At 41.2% G+C, this 15,954-nt stretch overlaps 1 protein-coding gene across 1 annotated transcript in view; it reads right to left on the bottom strand.

Moving 5' to 3' along the window:
* LOC310860099 (scavenger receptor cysteine-rich type 1 protein M130-like) overlaps positions 1-7,369 on the bottom strand; it is a gene marked incomplete at both ends in the record, with an annotated part of 33,216 nt that extends 25,847 nt beyond the window's left edge. Inside the window, one exon of the mRNA XM_083766865.1 lies at positions 7,246-7,369. Coding sequence (XP_083622991.1) covers positions 7,246-7,369 — 124 coding nt within the window. The remainder of the gene's footprint in view (positions 1-7,245) is intronic.
* Positions 7,370-15,954: the final 8,585 nt, after the last annotated feature.

A 15,954-nucleotide genomic window follows, 5' to 3' on the forward strand; every position in this document is an offset into this window, starting at 1 on the left:
ATTATATGGTCAAGCAGAAATTAAAACACAGTCCCTGCTCACCGCACTGCATTATACGGTCAAGCAGACATTAAAACACACTCCCTGCACACTGCACTGCATTATATGGTCAAGCAGACATTAAAACCAAGTGCCAACTAACTGTACCTGAGCTCCACAGCAGGTAGACCAGAATCCATGTTGTATCCATATCTGTGTGTAGGACAGTAGCTGCAGGACGGCTGTTATCCAGACTGGACTCTCTCTCAACTGAACAAGCCTCTCCGTCTCACGGTCTCTTTATTGAGGACGGACAGGATGTGTCACAACACGACTGTGTGGTTTCTCTGTTGTTTGGTACAGGCGGGGAGACGGCAGGTGTGAAACTAACCAGAGACGCTCTGAAGAGCTGACCACGAGACTGAGACGACAGGAAGCACTGATGCTGCTGGTGGTTGAGCACCGCTGACAAATCGTATAGAAACATGGGTTTCTCAGAAAACTGTTTTAGAAGCTTTTATTTATTTATTTTTAATCGTCCTCAGGTCTAAAAGCGTTAAAGAGAATATATTTGAGAAATATAAAACATTATTATGAACCTTTCATAACTCATTATCGACACCAGGTGATGAAACCAAATGTCTTCCTGAATTGTTTTGCATGTTGTATCGACGTGTTGTTATTATTTATTTTATTACTTGTGTTATTATAATACCAGATAAAAAGGGTCGGCACAATAAGCTGTAGGGCTTGGACCTTTTCGGTCCAAATATTTTCTGTAAAGTCTGTTAATTATCTATGTATATAGGCCTATCCTATGCTAACAATGTATATAAAATACATTATGTGAATTTCTCTCCTCCACACATGGAGCTTAACATCTTCAAACTATTGGATTCTCTGGACTCTGCATAACCCAACAGTTGTAAGTGAGATTTTACGCACGCACGCACGCACGCACGCACGCACGCACGCACGCACACACACACACGCACACAATATTAGTCAAGACTGCTCACCTCTGGTCTATAGAGCGTCGCAGTCCCTCCCCCTTTCAGAACGACGAGTGGCCCAGGAAATAAATCCCAATGCATTTTTCCCATAGGCATTTCTTATAGTATTTATTTAAAGACGGTTACGCCGCGGACAAAGCCAACTCGGATCGTGACAAATCATGACAATGAACACAATGTTTTGGGCCGATCAAATAATTTACAAGAAGAAAAACAAAACAAATAGTGTTGTCTCCTGCCTTTATTTTCTTCTTTCTAATGATTTGATCGGCCCAAAATATTGTGTTCATTGTCATGATTTGTCACGATCCGAGTTGGCTTTGTCCGCGGCGTAACCGTCTTTAAATAAATACTTTAAGAAATGCCTATATGGGAGAAATGCATTGGGATTTATTTCCTGGGTCACTCATCGTTCTGAAAGGGGGAGGGACTGCGACGCTCTATAGATTACAGTCTATAGTGATTTTACAGTTGAGGAATATAGGAATAGGAGTATAGAGTCGACAGGAGAAAACAGCAGTACTAATCAGGCCAAATCTCACCACGTCGTACCACAAAATCATTAATTCACTCAATATTTCACAAATCCACAATTAAGCCTACAACAATGTCATCTTTCTCATCTGTAGCTAATTGTCTCCACCCGGTCGATGCCAAATTTTGCACACACACTCCCTGGATGCCACCGATGAACCTCTGCCCCAGAATTTCCAGAACGGCGTGTTATAGCGCCACCAGGAGGCCGCTTTGTGCAAAACAAGTTTTTGGACAGTACACCTACAGATTTTTTCCAAACATCACGCAAATTGGTACAGAGTCTCTCTAGAGCCATTCAACTAAACAGGTCTTTCAGATTTCTCAGACTCCATCCTGATTGGCTAAGATTGGCTTCCAAAGTTCGTAGGAGTGCTCAGTTTCAAACAAAATGCTGCAAATCATGAACACATTGTGTGATTTCCGTCAAATTGTGCACGCACATTCCCACTAGGCCAAGGAAGAAATGCCAAGTGCACATTTTCAACTCAGCCTCATGGTGGCGCTATAACTGTCCGAAAAGTGTTTTTACCTCCAACTGCACGGATTTGTGGATAACTTTGTATGCCAACTCCCTAGAGGCCAAGGAAAAACATTTGCCTGGATTTCTTCACATCTGCTCGTTATAGCGCCACCAGGAGGCCGACATATGTAAAACACATTTTCTAATATTACTCCTTCAGATGTTATGCAAATTTCACACAAATCGGTACACATGCTCTCCATAGTCATGTGATCAAGACGGGTTTGTTTGATTTCTCATAATACACCTTCATTACCTACGATTGGCTTCTAAACTTTTCAGGAGTAGCCCGCTTTGTACCCGTTTTGTACAAATCACCACAACTATTCAACGCAGCATCCGATTGCGGTGAAACTGTGCATGCATATATTCCCACTAGGCTGAGGAAGAAATGCCACTTGACAGTTTTCAAATCAGCCCTCATGGTGGCGCTACAACAGGCCAAGCCGTGTGTGTCACACACACACACACACACACACACACACACACACACACACACACACACACACACACACACACACACACACACGATTATATTACTCCATAAACATTTTGCCAAGCATCACACACACTCTACCTCCTGGTGGAGACCTGGGTTGGGGTTAGGGTCAACTGAACAATTTACTGAGGACAGGATGTGTCATAATACGACTGTGTGGTTTCTCTGTTGTTTTGGTACAGGCGGGGAGACGGCAGGTGTGAAACGAACCAGAGACGCTCTGAAGAGCTGACCACGAGACTGAGGGGACAGGAAACACCGATGCTGCTGCCTTAAGACTGAGGGGACAGGAAACGTCGAAACGTCATTTCTACTGAACCCCCCTAAAGATTAAGAACCACTTAAGAAAATGTTTAAACATAATATAGTGAATATACTTACTTACTTAGTAAGTAAGTTAAGGCTGAGGGGACACTGTACTAATTTGCTTTTATCATTTGTGATAACAAGCAACTGTCCTCAAAAAAACAGCCACAGATTTCTGTCCTTCAATTTCAGATATAGTTTAAAGACTATAGCATTAAGCATTATAAGGCTATAGAGCGTCGCAGTCCCTCCCCCTTTCAGAACAACGAGTGGCCCAGGAAATAAATCCCAATGCATTTTTCCCATAGGCATTTCTTATAGTATTTATTTAAAGACGGTTACGCCGCGGACAAAGCCAACTCGGATCGTGACAAATCAAGACAATGAACACTATGTTTTGGGCCAATCAAATCATTTATAAGAAGAAAAACAAAACAAATAGTGTTGTCTCCTGTCTTTATTTTCTTTCTTTCTAATGATTTGATCGGCCCAAAACATTGTGTTCATTGTCATGATTTGTCACGATCCGAGTTGGCTTTGTCCGCGGCGTAACCGTCTTTAAATAAATACTTTAAGAAATGCCTATGAGGAAAATGAACGGCCATTTCTTTTCCGGGTCTCTCGAGGGGGGGGGGGCGGGACCGCGACACTCTATAGTTTTAGGCGCAGGGCTGTCATAATAATTTGAACGTGCACAGATTGATTGATGAATGTGATTGATGAACGTGCACAGAGTGATTGATGAATGTGATTGATGAACGTCCACAGAGTGACATGGAGACTTTTTGTTTTGATAGAGCGATGAGACCACATGTGGCAACAACAGCGATTATGTTGCATGAGATGCAAATGAGTCGACTCTTGGGCCACAAGAGAAAGCATTTTAGCATGTGTGTGTGTGTGTGTGTGTGTGTGTGTCAGCCTCATGGTGGCGCTATAACTGTCCGAAAAGTGTTTTTACCTCCAACTGCACGGATTTGTGGATAACTTTGTATGCCAACTCCCTAGAGGCCAAGGAAAAACATTTGCCTGGATTTCTTCACATCTGCTCGTTATAGCGCCACCAGGAGGCCGACATATGTAAAACACATTTTCTAATATTACTCCTTCAGATGTTATGCAAATTTCACACAAATCGGTACACATGCTCTCCATAGTCATGTGATCAAGACGGGTTTGTTTGATTTCTCATAATACACCTTCATTACCTACGATTGGCTTCTAAACTTTTCAGGAGTAGCCCGCTTTGTACCCGTTTTGTACAAATCACCACAACTATTCAACGCAGCATCCGATTGCGGTGAAACTGTGCATGCATATATTCCCACTAGGCTGAGGAAGAAATGCCACTTGACAGTTTTCAAATCAGCCCTCATGGTGGCGCTACAACAGGCCAAGCCGTGTGTGTCACACACACACACACACACACACACACACACACACACACACACACACACACACACACACACACACGATTATATTACTCCATAAACATTTTGCCAAGCATCACACACACTCTACCTCCTGGTGGAGACCTGGGTTGGGGTTAGGGTCAACTGAACAATTTACTGAGGACAGGATGTGTCATAATACGACTGTGTGGTTTCTCTGTTGTTTTGGTACAGGCGGGGAGACGGCAGGTGTGAAACGAACCAGAGACGCTCTGAAGAGCTGACCACGAGACTGAGGGGACAGGAAACACCGATGCTGCTGCCTTAAGACTGAGGGGACAGGAAACGTCGAAACGTCATTTCTACTGAACCCCCCTAAAGATTAAGAACCACTTAAGAAAATGTTTAAACATAATATAGTGAATATACTTACTTACTTAGTAAGTAAGTTAAGGCTGAGGGGACACTGTACTAATTTGCTTTTATCATTTGTGATAACAAGCAACTGTCCTCAAAAAAACAGCCACAGATTTCTGTCCTTCAATTTCAGATATAGTTTAAAGACTATAGCATTAAGCATTATAAGGCTATAGAGCGTCGCAGTCCCTCCCCCTTTCAGAACAACGAGTGGCCCTGGAAATAAATCCCAATGCATCTTTCCCATAGGCATTTCTTATAGTATTTATTTAAAGACGGTTACGCCGCGGACAAAGCCAACTCGGATCGTGACAAATCAAGACAATGAACACTATGTTTTGGGCCAATCAAATCATTTATAAGAAGAAAAACAAAACAAATAGTGTTGTCTCCTGTCTTTATTTTCTTTCTTTCTAATGATTTGATCGGCCCAAAACATTGTGTTCATTGTCATGATTTGTCACGATCCGAGTTGGCTTTGTCCGCGGCGTAACCGTCTTTAAATAAATACTTTAAGAAATGCCTATGAGGAAAATGAACGGCCATTTCTTTTCCGGGTCTCTCGAGGGGGGGGCGGGACCGCGACACTCTATAGTTTTAGGCGCAGGGCTGTCATAATAATTTGAACGTGCACAGATTGATTGATGAATGTGATTGATGAACGTGCACAGAGTGATTGATGAATGTGATTGATGAACGTCCACAGAGTGACATGGAGACTTTTTGTTTTGATAGAGCGATGAGACCACATGTGGCAACAACAGCGATTATGTTGCATGAGATGCAAATGAGTCGACTCTTGGGCCACAAGAGAAAGCATTTTAGCATGTGTGTGTGTGTGTGTGTGTGTGTGTGTGTGTGTGTGTGTGTGGCATGCCTGCCTAATCCATTTAAAAGGACAGTTCACCATTTTTGCAAAGAAAATCCATGTTAATGACGTTTAGAAGATATAGAACCCTTTCCTGGGGGTGTGTAATATGTGGTTTTAGATATTTTAGATTGTAGCAGTGAGCTCAGTGTCTCTGATGTCATGGACACTAGCTGGGCTCACTTCCTTCCTGGACTACATGTTGTCTCAGTGAGACAGCCCTCCCCCTATCCACAAGGAGGAGCAGTGCACCAAAGCATTATGGGAACTGTAGTCCAGAAAGGAAGTGAGCCCCAGTGTCGATGACATCGGAGACACTGGGCTCACTGCTAAAATCTAAAATATCTAAAACCACATATTACACACATAAAGACCCCCAGGAAAGTGTTCTAAATCTTCTAAACGTCATTAACATATATGTTTTTGCAAAAAGGGTGAAGTGTCCCTTTAACCATTTAGAGCTGGTTCAGAGGGTGGAGCCAGAGGCAATCAGCGGAAGGGGAGACACCTGGCCAATGTCTTCCTCAAACACTATTTAGCAGACCTTTCTCCCAGAATGCTCCGGCTCCTCATTTCTCCACCCTTGCTTATTTATTTTTGAGTGGTGCAACCACTCCCTTACGGAGCTATGTGTGCAGTGGCTGGCTGTGTCTGAGGCAGCACTGTGTGTGTGGGGCTGCAGGGTCTGAGCATGAAAACAGCATGGTTGTTTTTCACCACCGCAGCCGCTAACACACGCACACGCACATATTAACTGTGTATGTATGCATATGATGGTTTCGGGTGTGCCAGTCAGTGTTGTTTTCGTCGACTAAAACTAAGACGAAAAATGTTCATCGACTACCTATTTTCACTGACGAAAACTAAATGGAAACTACATGAAAACTAAGCTGCGATGACTAAAACTAAGACTAAATATACTGACAATTTCGTCGACAAATAAAAACTAGACTAAAATGTTAGGAAGGGACCAGTGGACAGGAGATCCAGTATAAGTCATTTTACACTTGGTTGCATGCTGAAAATAGCAGATCTACAAGCTCACAACGCGTCGCGCTGTGCTTGTAGATCTGCTATTTTCAGCAAGTGTAAAATCAGTCGTTACGATGGCATCAAGGCCCGCCAAAATACATTTTAGTCGACTAAATCAGCCATAGATTTAGTCGACTAAAATCTTATGATATTTAGTCGACTAAAACTAGACTAACACTAAGACATTCCTGGTGACTAAAATGTGACTAAAGCTAAAGGAAAACTATTTAAAAGACTATGACTAAATCTAAAATCAAAAATTGCTGCCAAAAACAACACTGCTGTGTATGTATGCATATGATGATTTCGCGTGTGCCAGTACAGTACAGTACAGTACAGCACAGTACAGTACAGTACAGTACAGTACAGTACAGTACAGTACAGCACAGCACAGTACAGTACAGTACAGTACAGTACAGTACAGTACAGTACAGTACAGGGTATAGTAGAGGGACCGCCACACGGTAACTCTGTCATTTCTCTACCGTTTCGGAACACGGGGCGGCACGCCGGGACCGGCCCGGCCGCGTTCCTGGGGGTCTGGATGTTCCGGGGACCCCCACATGGTGACTCTGTCAGTACAGTAGAGGGTATAGTAGAGGGACCCCCACATGGTGACTCTGTCAGTACAGTAGAGGGTATAGTAGAGGGACCCCCACATGGTGACTCTGTCATTTCTCTACCGTTTTGGACGCGGGTGCGGCTCGCCAGGAACCGGCCCGGCCCCTTCGGTTCCGTTTCTGTGTGTCTGGAACTTCCGGTCGTCAGACTCCAGCCGACAGGTCCCATGGCACCATGACCTCCCATGGAGACAATAGATGTGCTCAGATTATGTCCAAGCGATTGAGGACTGGACCGGACCCTGCCTTCACAAATGGGGCAGTTAGCCCAATTAAGCCCCACTGTGTGCTTGTGGAGAGGAAACTGTGGAGCACATGAATTGTGGGATTGCTAAGGCAGTCACACCGTTGTTGTCTTTATAAGGTCTGTGTTTTGATCCCTAACTATAGTCTATAGTCCTTCATACTAATTTAGCAAGACACTCTGTTCAAACTCTACAACGTGCGGCCTACTTAGGACATGTCAGCTAGTCTGCTACACCATTTGAATTGAACCTTTAGAGACGGTTCACTTTTATTTTCCCCATTCATTTCATTTGGACCTTTAGGTTAACCTTTTTGACCTTTCAGGCTTGAGAGGTCGATCTCGCTTGTGTTTGAGTAAATACACACTCCCTGGGAGGTCCGCCTTGACATTTGCATTTAGTTTATTAGTTTGTTTTTTCTTTCCATACAAAACATTCTTAGTTCATCAGTTTTTTTTTCTTTTTCTTATTCTGGAAAGAAAAAAGGGTATAGACTGAAGCCTAGGCTTATTACGTCTACCCTTTTGTCCATTAAATTAAAATAATAAAAATGAAAATATATATGTAGGGGAGAGCGGGGTCAGTTGTGTAGGTAGGACGGTTTCACCTTTCACTGGATACCATGCAACACCTTTTCGTCGCATATTTCCGTTGACGTCATTCGATTCCACAGCGCCCGAAAGCCTCGCAGACAAAAATAAATCCATTTCCGCCTAAGATTGACGGAGCTACAGACCCTTTTGTGTTTTTGCACGCTTTAAGTAGCGGAGACTGGGGGAGAGACAGGGCGGTCAGCGCGCATTTTACTAATTCCCTCCCTGCACAGAGACTAATTCATTTCAAGTAACCAAACTTTTTTGTGAACAAGATACACTTGTCCTCTGCCATTACCCCAAGTGTTTTTTAATTTTGGTGAAACGAGTCGGACGCAATCGGCAAGCAAAGTGATCTCGCGCTCACTTCCTCATCTTTCGTCCTGCGTCCTCCTTTCGTCCTCCTGAGCGCGAGATCACTTTGCTTTGCCGATTGCGTCCGACTCGTTTCACCAAAATTAAAAAAACACTCGGGGTAATGGGAGAGGACAAGTGTATCTTGTTCACAAAAAAGTTTGGTTACTTGAAATTAATTAATCTCTGTGTAGGGAGGGATTAGTAAAATGCGCATCAACTGACCCCGCTCTCCCCTACATCCCTTTTACTGTCACGATCCGTGACATGTGTTGGTTTTCATATTTTCCAGTTATGGTTTGTGTTTTACTTTTCTGTTGTGTTCCTCTGATTTATATATTACTTATATGTAGTATTGTGTTCTTGTTTTCCTAGTTCCTGTTTGAGTTTTCCTTTACCCTTGGGTGCTTTTATTTTGTAGAATTGTTCATAATGTTTCCTGTCTGTCTTGTTACTGTTTGCCTCCCTTGTCAACCTGTGCTGTGATTAGCCTAGTGTTTCCACCTTGTCCTGTTTGTTCCCCAGCCTATCACAGTGTTGTTCACCTGTGCCCTTGTGTATTTATACCCCCCCTGATCCCAGTGTTTCCTTGCTAGTTCATTGTGGTATGTTGCGTGTGTCTTGTCTTGACACCTTTTGTGCTTCCAGTGTTTTTGTTTGTATTCTATAGTTCTTTTGAGTTATTAAACCTTTTGAAATGACCTGCTCTGCCTCTGCCTCCTCCTGCATTTGGGTCCTACAAACTCTCCTGACTTGAACCGTGACATTTACAGGTCCTCAAACAACATTTCTACTGAACAGTGCAACATTCAAGTTTCTTTTTTTTTTTCTTCTTTCTGAAAACAAGCAATAGAATAACAAAAAAAACAATATAAAAGTCACAGTAGTAAAACATGTTCACACAAAACCAAATGAAACAAATGCCACTTGAATTGAGCCTTTACTCTGTATAGCTATTTAATACTTTTTTTTTAATACCTTCTTAAATTTAGTAAAAACAGTCTTTCAATTCATCATCACATCTATTCCACAGCTTCACACCCTTTATCGTTATACAATTACTTCTCACGTTGATCCTTTCTTTTTTTTGTTTGAACATACTTTTTCCTCTGAGTGAATATAACAGCTCTCTCTCAGTGGCTACGTTTACATGGACAGTTAAATCCCCTTTTCATTCAGAATAAAAGTTAAATCCTATTAAAGGTTCTCATGTAAACACCTACAAAAACTTAAATCGGAATGAAAATGGTCAATCTGATTTAAACTTAGATCTGATGTAACTGACCGGTTTATTCCATTTTTAAATCCTATTGAAACAATTGTGGACTCATGTAAACACTCATTCGGATTGAAGTTCATTCTGGTCTTTCTGTGCATGCTTGTTTCCATGTAATTGGTATGGCTATATTATGCTCTTGTTTTGCGATTAATTATATTAAGAAATTATATTAGAAACCTCTCATAGGCTACAGGATACATCAAATATAAAGTAATACGGCATAAAAGTGTTTTTCTATTATTATTATTTTGTTTTACTGAAATGTAGTGTAGTAAAAGTAAAACAATTGGAAAGTAAAGTAGAAATACCTCAAAATTGTACTTTAGTACTAAAGTAAATGTACTTTCCACCACTGGACGTAAACAGGCGTATTGATTCTGAGGTGTTTCCTCAATGTGGACGTGCAACTGGTGCAGGAAACTATGGCATCGCATTTATTGCACTTTGCGATGAGTGAGTGAGTGAGTGGGGCGGATATACCACTGTTCTGTGCATTCAGCGAGCGCTCACCGCCGGGGAGCGAGTGTGGTTAACAGAGAGGGAAATGACTCTGAGGCCGAGCACGCAAAGTGCAATAAATGCGATGCCATGGTTTCCTGCAAAGGTAACTTGCACCAGTTGCACGTCCACATTGAGGAAACATGTCAAAATCAATAGGCTACGCCTACACGAATAACGTTAGAAAATAAAAACTACTAACTTCTACAGAGCTTTTTATTAGGCTTATTGTACAACTGTTGTTAATTTAGAACGCCAATGAATCGACGTCTTTCTGTCTGAATCACGTTAACTATAGAGCCATGAATTAAATGAAAATCAATTTGTCTGCACTTATTTTTTACAACTTATTATAAGCAACTCAACTGCTTTTGATTTGGCTCTAAATTAATCGCGCAACTGTTGAGAGCCCAGCCTTTAGGTGCATATATAATGATATACCTCCATACATTGATTACTTTATAAACAGTTTGCAGAAAAAAGCAGAGGGACATAGCCTACAGTTCACACTCACACCGACTCACTGGAGGCGACGTGGGGTTCAGTGTCTTCTTGCCCAAGGACACTTCCACATGTGGACAGGAGGAGGAGCCGGGACTCGAACCGCCGACCCAGGGATCATTGGACGACCTGCTCTACCTCCTGAGCCACAGCCACCCAGAAATGGCATCAAAATATACTTTAAGTACCAAAGGTAAAAGTACTCATCATGCAGAATGTCCTGTTTCATAATAAGTACACATAAGTAGGCTAAGTAAAAGTACCTCAGAATTGTACTTACATGCGGTACTTAACCCATTCAGGGTGGGAACCCCTTTTGGTGTTTTAAATATGTTATAATCTAGCTATTGAAAAATAGCAGCTCTACAAGCTTGTAGGTCTGCTATTTTAGAAAAATCGTGAAAATGTGGTGTGAATCTTTGAATATATATTCTTTCAACGTTTTTAACTCAAATCTTTGCTTCTGGGGGGTCCCTGGAACAACATTTTTAGATGGAGGTCGGTGAGCAATTGCATATGATTTTTGGGGTCCTTGAAATGAAATATTGAGCACCACTGAGTAAATGTAATACTTTCCACGTCTGGTAGAGAGCAGCGCTTAGGTGGAGAGAGGAGAATAACCTTAACCTTAATAACCTTCTCGAAATCCCAGAACATGCAGCTTTTTCTTTCTGGTCTTCATTTAAACCAGTGGCTTTCATATCATTATCAAGGCCCGATATTTGCCTTATTTATTCAGCTTTTGGGCCACCTCTCAGATCCAAAACCTATATTTTGTTGTCGTTGGATAAGATTTTGTCCACAGTTGCATGCTGTACTATCGATGTTGGTACCATTAAGAGAGAGAACAGGCAAACGTTGATCAAAATAACAATTATTGTACATTCTCTAATTGTTGTAAATTACGTAATGCAGATGTTTAACAATAATTCAACTCTTAGAGCGTAGAATTAAACCAATTGGACCTGTACATTTTCATTTTTGCATGGTTTATTTGTACACTGTAACAAATTCAGACACCACTCACCATAAATCATCATTGTAAAACAATTTATGTTTTAAAAAACAACGACAGCTTTGCAACTATCTGAAAGGAATCCATGATCTAATGTCACATACTGTGGTATTGAGAATGTGAAATACATGAATTGATGCTCATAATAAAAGTAGAAAATACAGTTCCTGAAGAAACAGTGTTTTCACTATTACAGTATGTTGTTGAATAGTGTTAAAGGTAGAGTACGTTGATATTGTTTTTGTTGAGGGTTAAATAGCTCTATATTCTGACATTGCTGTGTTGAGTGTTTGTTCAGGGGGCTCCCTGTCTTCCCAGCTTTTACAAAAACATAAAATAAATATATTTCAGGTCAGCTAGGATACCAATTTTACCACCGTTACTGAACAAACACTCTAGCAATGATGAGTACTATTGGAAGCTTTAACCTTTTTCAATAGTTGTGTTCAATAGTTTTTAAGTACCGTATTGTAAATGTTTTGAAGATAGTGTTAATTAAAAGTATGAACAGGGGGTCAGTTCAAATGTCATAATATGGTGCATACTGTCTGTAAGTATACATTGCACAGCTTAGTTAATTACATTTTAGCATTCAGCAGATTTGTGAACGTTCTAAAAATATAAATATATCTACAATGTAAAAATCATGGGCGGAGTGAGTTTAGGCTATATCTCAAAAAGTACAAAATAAGAAATAAAGAATACAAATGGTGGCGGAGCGTTGTAGAGTTTGTTGTGGAAGGAAACCCCGTGCAGCTGGGCTTTAACATTGAGCGCTCGGTTGCACTTCCGCATTTGGGCACCAAAATTTGGTTTTTACGTTTTCTATTTCATCATATACAGTAGATCATATATTTCATCATGTCGTGCTTTAGCTATTTTTGAAAAATCGAAGAGCGACTGACATAGAAGACATTTTTTAGAATCTGATCTCGGGTCAGAATGGAAAACTGTCAAGATGTAGAAGACATTTTTAGAATCTGATCTCAGGTCAGAATGGGTTAACAACTGATCCTGGTGTATACTGTAGCTGCTGCTGGGAGATGTGGAGGTCTCCTGTAGTCGTAGCGGTGAGGCCTGGTTCTGGAGATCCAACGACCCTCTAGTCTACTCCAACACCACCACACCACCGTCCATCTCCTATGTTCAGTTAGCAATCAGTTGTGAGCTTTCAGATCTGATATTTAAGCCAAAGTCAATAGCCACAGAATAGGGATACTAGGATTCAAGTGATTATAATCACTTTTATTTCCCGTCTATTCAGAAATGATAAACACGTCACTGTAGATCAGCATTCCCTGCATGGGGGTCCCTGGTGGTGAATCCTTTCAAACGGGGGTCCACGGCACGGCCAAACATAATTATATCAATTTGAAACTGTTTGAGAATAATGAGAAGCACCTAGATGATACATACAGGTCACATTATGTCACCATAAGATATGTGAGTCATGACAGATAAAGAGAAGCTCAGGGAATGATCCAGTATGAATAAGGTGGACAGTACAACATGATGTTCTACAATCTACACTGTAGATGAGCTGTACGTCAACACTTTAATGATCCAGTATGAATAAGGTGTACAATAAAACATGATGTTCTACACTGTAGATGAGCTGTACGTCAACACTTTAATGATCCAGTATGAATAAGGTGTACAGTACAACATGATGTTCTACACTGTAGATGAGATGTACGTCAACACTTTAACGCTGTGTGTCTCTGATGTCCTGATACAACAGTACAATCATGATGGCATGAGTTGACGGGAGCGAAACCCATGTTTAGCCTATATATAAAACGTAAAATATTAAATTAAATTATTAATCAGGCCAAATCTCACCACGTCGTACCACAAAATCATTCATGACACAAACTCAATATTATTTTCTCCACCAGGCCGAAGGCATGGAGAGAGATATATGTTTTGCACTCCGTCCGTCCGTGTGTCCGTCCGTCCGTCCGTCCTTCCGTCTGTGAACAGCTAATCTCCGGCACCGTTATTAATTCACTGTCATTAATTAAACACCTGTGCACAAGTGGCGTTTCTAAACACAATAAAAAAATCATCATCATATACAGTACATCATGAGTCATTCCACGAAACCGGTACGATTTGCAGTCCCTCTGACCTTTTTAAAAGCTTTTATCATCAATTGAAATGTTCCCTTTAATATTGTGTAATAATTATGTGGATTATATTTTCAAATCAGAAAGGATCTTGCTTTCTTTCAGTAGACACCCCCTATTTTGTCCATTTTTTCATGTCCCCAATGGCCTTCGATGAAAGTGGACTTGAGATATGACTATTAGAAATGTACAAAAATCAATAAATTATGCCATTCACATATACATCTATCTGTGCTTTATTGCTGGCCATGTTTATTTTTTCAATAAATAGATTATTAATAATTAAAAAGCTCTGTCCCCCAGTCACACTCAACCCCGTTACACAAGTCATTCCCCCCTCCATAAAATGTTTGGACTGGCCCTTTAGTGACATCACCAACCAGGAAGTGACATCTACAAGTCTTCTGAACAACATGGTACAGAGACAGGTACATTCCCACATTCTTTTTTTTTTTTTAAGATATTTTTTTGCGGCTTACGCCTTTTATTGATTTTTGAAGGGACAGACAGTAGGCTGACAGGAAACGGGAGAGAGATGGGGGGATGACATGCAGTAAAGGCTGTGTCGGGTCCGGGAGTCGAACCCGCGGCACACTGCGACTGGATTACCAGTCCGGTGCCCAGACCGTTACGCTACGGCCTGGGCCACATTCCCACATTCTTTTACAATGTTTTATAGTAATTTAAAATCTCATAGCGTGGTCGTAAAGCATAACCAGCTCAACTCCGTTACATGAAATAAACAATTATTTGTGAAAATTATCTTTGTTATTTCATCAATATATCTGATTTCTTAATATCATGCATACCAAGTGGTCTCCTCTGAATCACCACAAGTAGAGTTGTGGCCATTCTGAGTGAAAAATCACAACTCCGTCACACTAAAACCCGTTATGATTTGGGGTTGAGGGATTGTTATCATATTATTTAAATGAATTATAATTTTCCATCAACATCCTTGTACTACATGCATATTATATACTTGATAATGTCTATGCTAAAGGTGGGTTTGCTGTTATTTCTTTACACAGTCATACATAAATAGTGTATAAGAATTGGAAAGGATTTCTATTCTCAATATATATCTCAAAGTTTCTGCCTATATAAATCTTCTCAAAGTATATTTGATTTAATTATGCTATAAATATTTACAGACATCTATGAGTCAAGATGGCACCAAAAACAGCTGCAGAAAGGCAGAGGGAGTACCGTGCCCGACTAAAAGCTGATCCTGCAAAGAGAGAGCAACATCTGCAGAGAGAACGACAAAGATGGAAAGACAATGTAGAGTCTGGGAAAAGAAAATTAATCAATGACTTAAGTCCAAGAGAACAGCGGGCACAAGCGTAAATCCTGGAGAGCCGCATTCAACAGAAGCAAAGAGAGGAGAGAAGCACTTTTTAAGTGATGGCCCCTGTACTCAGTACAAACAACGGGGAAACTTCTTCCTTTTCAGCACAGAATTGTACAGAAGAGGGTTCATGGCTGGCTCTTGAATTTTTTTCGAAGCTAGTCACGGCAAAGGAGCACCAGATGGTGTCGGGGGAGCCTTAAAACGACAATCAGCTGACATGATGGTGGCGAAGGGCCGTGATATCCCGGATGCAGAAGCGCTGTATAAGGCCTTGACTGAGGCAACACACAACAGTGAAACTGTTCTTTGTGAAGGGTGAGGATGTTGAGGATGCAATGTAGAAAATGCCAAAGAAAATACCAGCAGTGCCAGGCACAATGAGAATCCACCAGGTGATTACGCTGGCTCCAGAAGCCAAAGATGTTGGAGCGGTAGCGGTAGCGCCCCTCAAAAATACTATAATCTGATGATTTAGATTAGAATATTATATAGTATTAATCTAGAAAATAAATAAATAATAAAGAACACCCAATTGAATAAGAAAAGGTGTCCAAACTTTTGACTAGTCTAGAGGAGAGGAAGTGTGTGTGTGTGTGTGTGTGTGTGTGTGTGTGTGTGTGTGTGTGTGTGTGAGTGAGTGAGTGAGAGGCCAACACTGCCCTCGTGTGGTGTTCTGTTCTTTTACAGATTGACACCTCACTTCTGATCTGACCTCTCCGCCTCCGTATTCGCCATTCTCATTGGCTACTTGCAGTACGGGTACTCAGACAGACCATACATGACACAGACCATACTATAACTACA

This window comes from Protomyctophum parallelum, assembly GCF_964188405.1.
Source record: "Protomyctophum parallelum genome assembly, chromosome: 6".
In the NCBI taxonomy this organism is placed as follows: domain Eukaryota; kingdom Metazoa; phylum Chordata; class Actinopteri; order Myctophiformes; family Myctophidae; genus Protomyctophum; species Protomyctophum parallelum.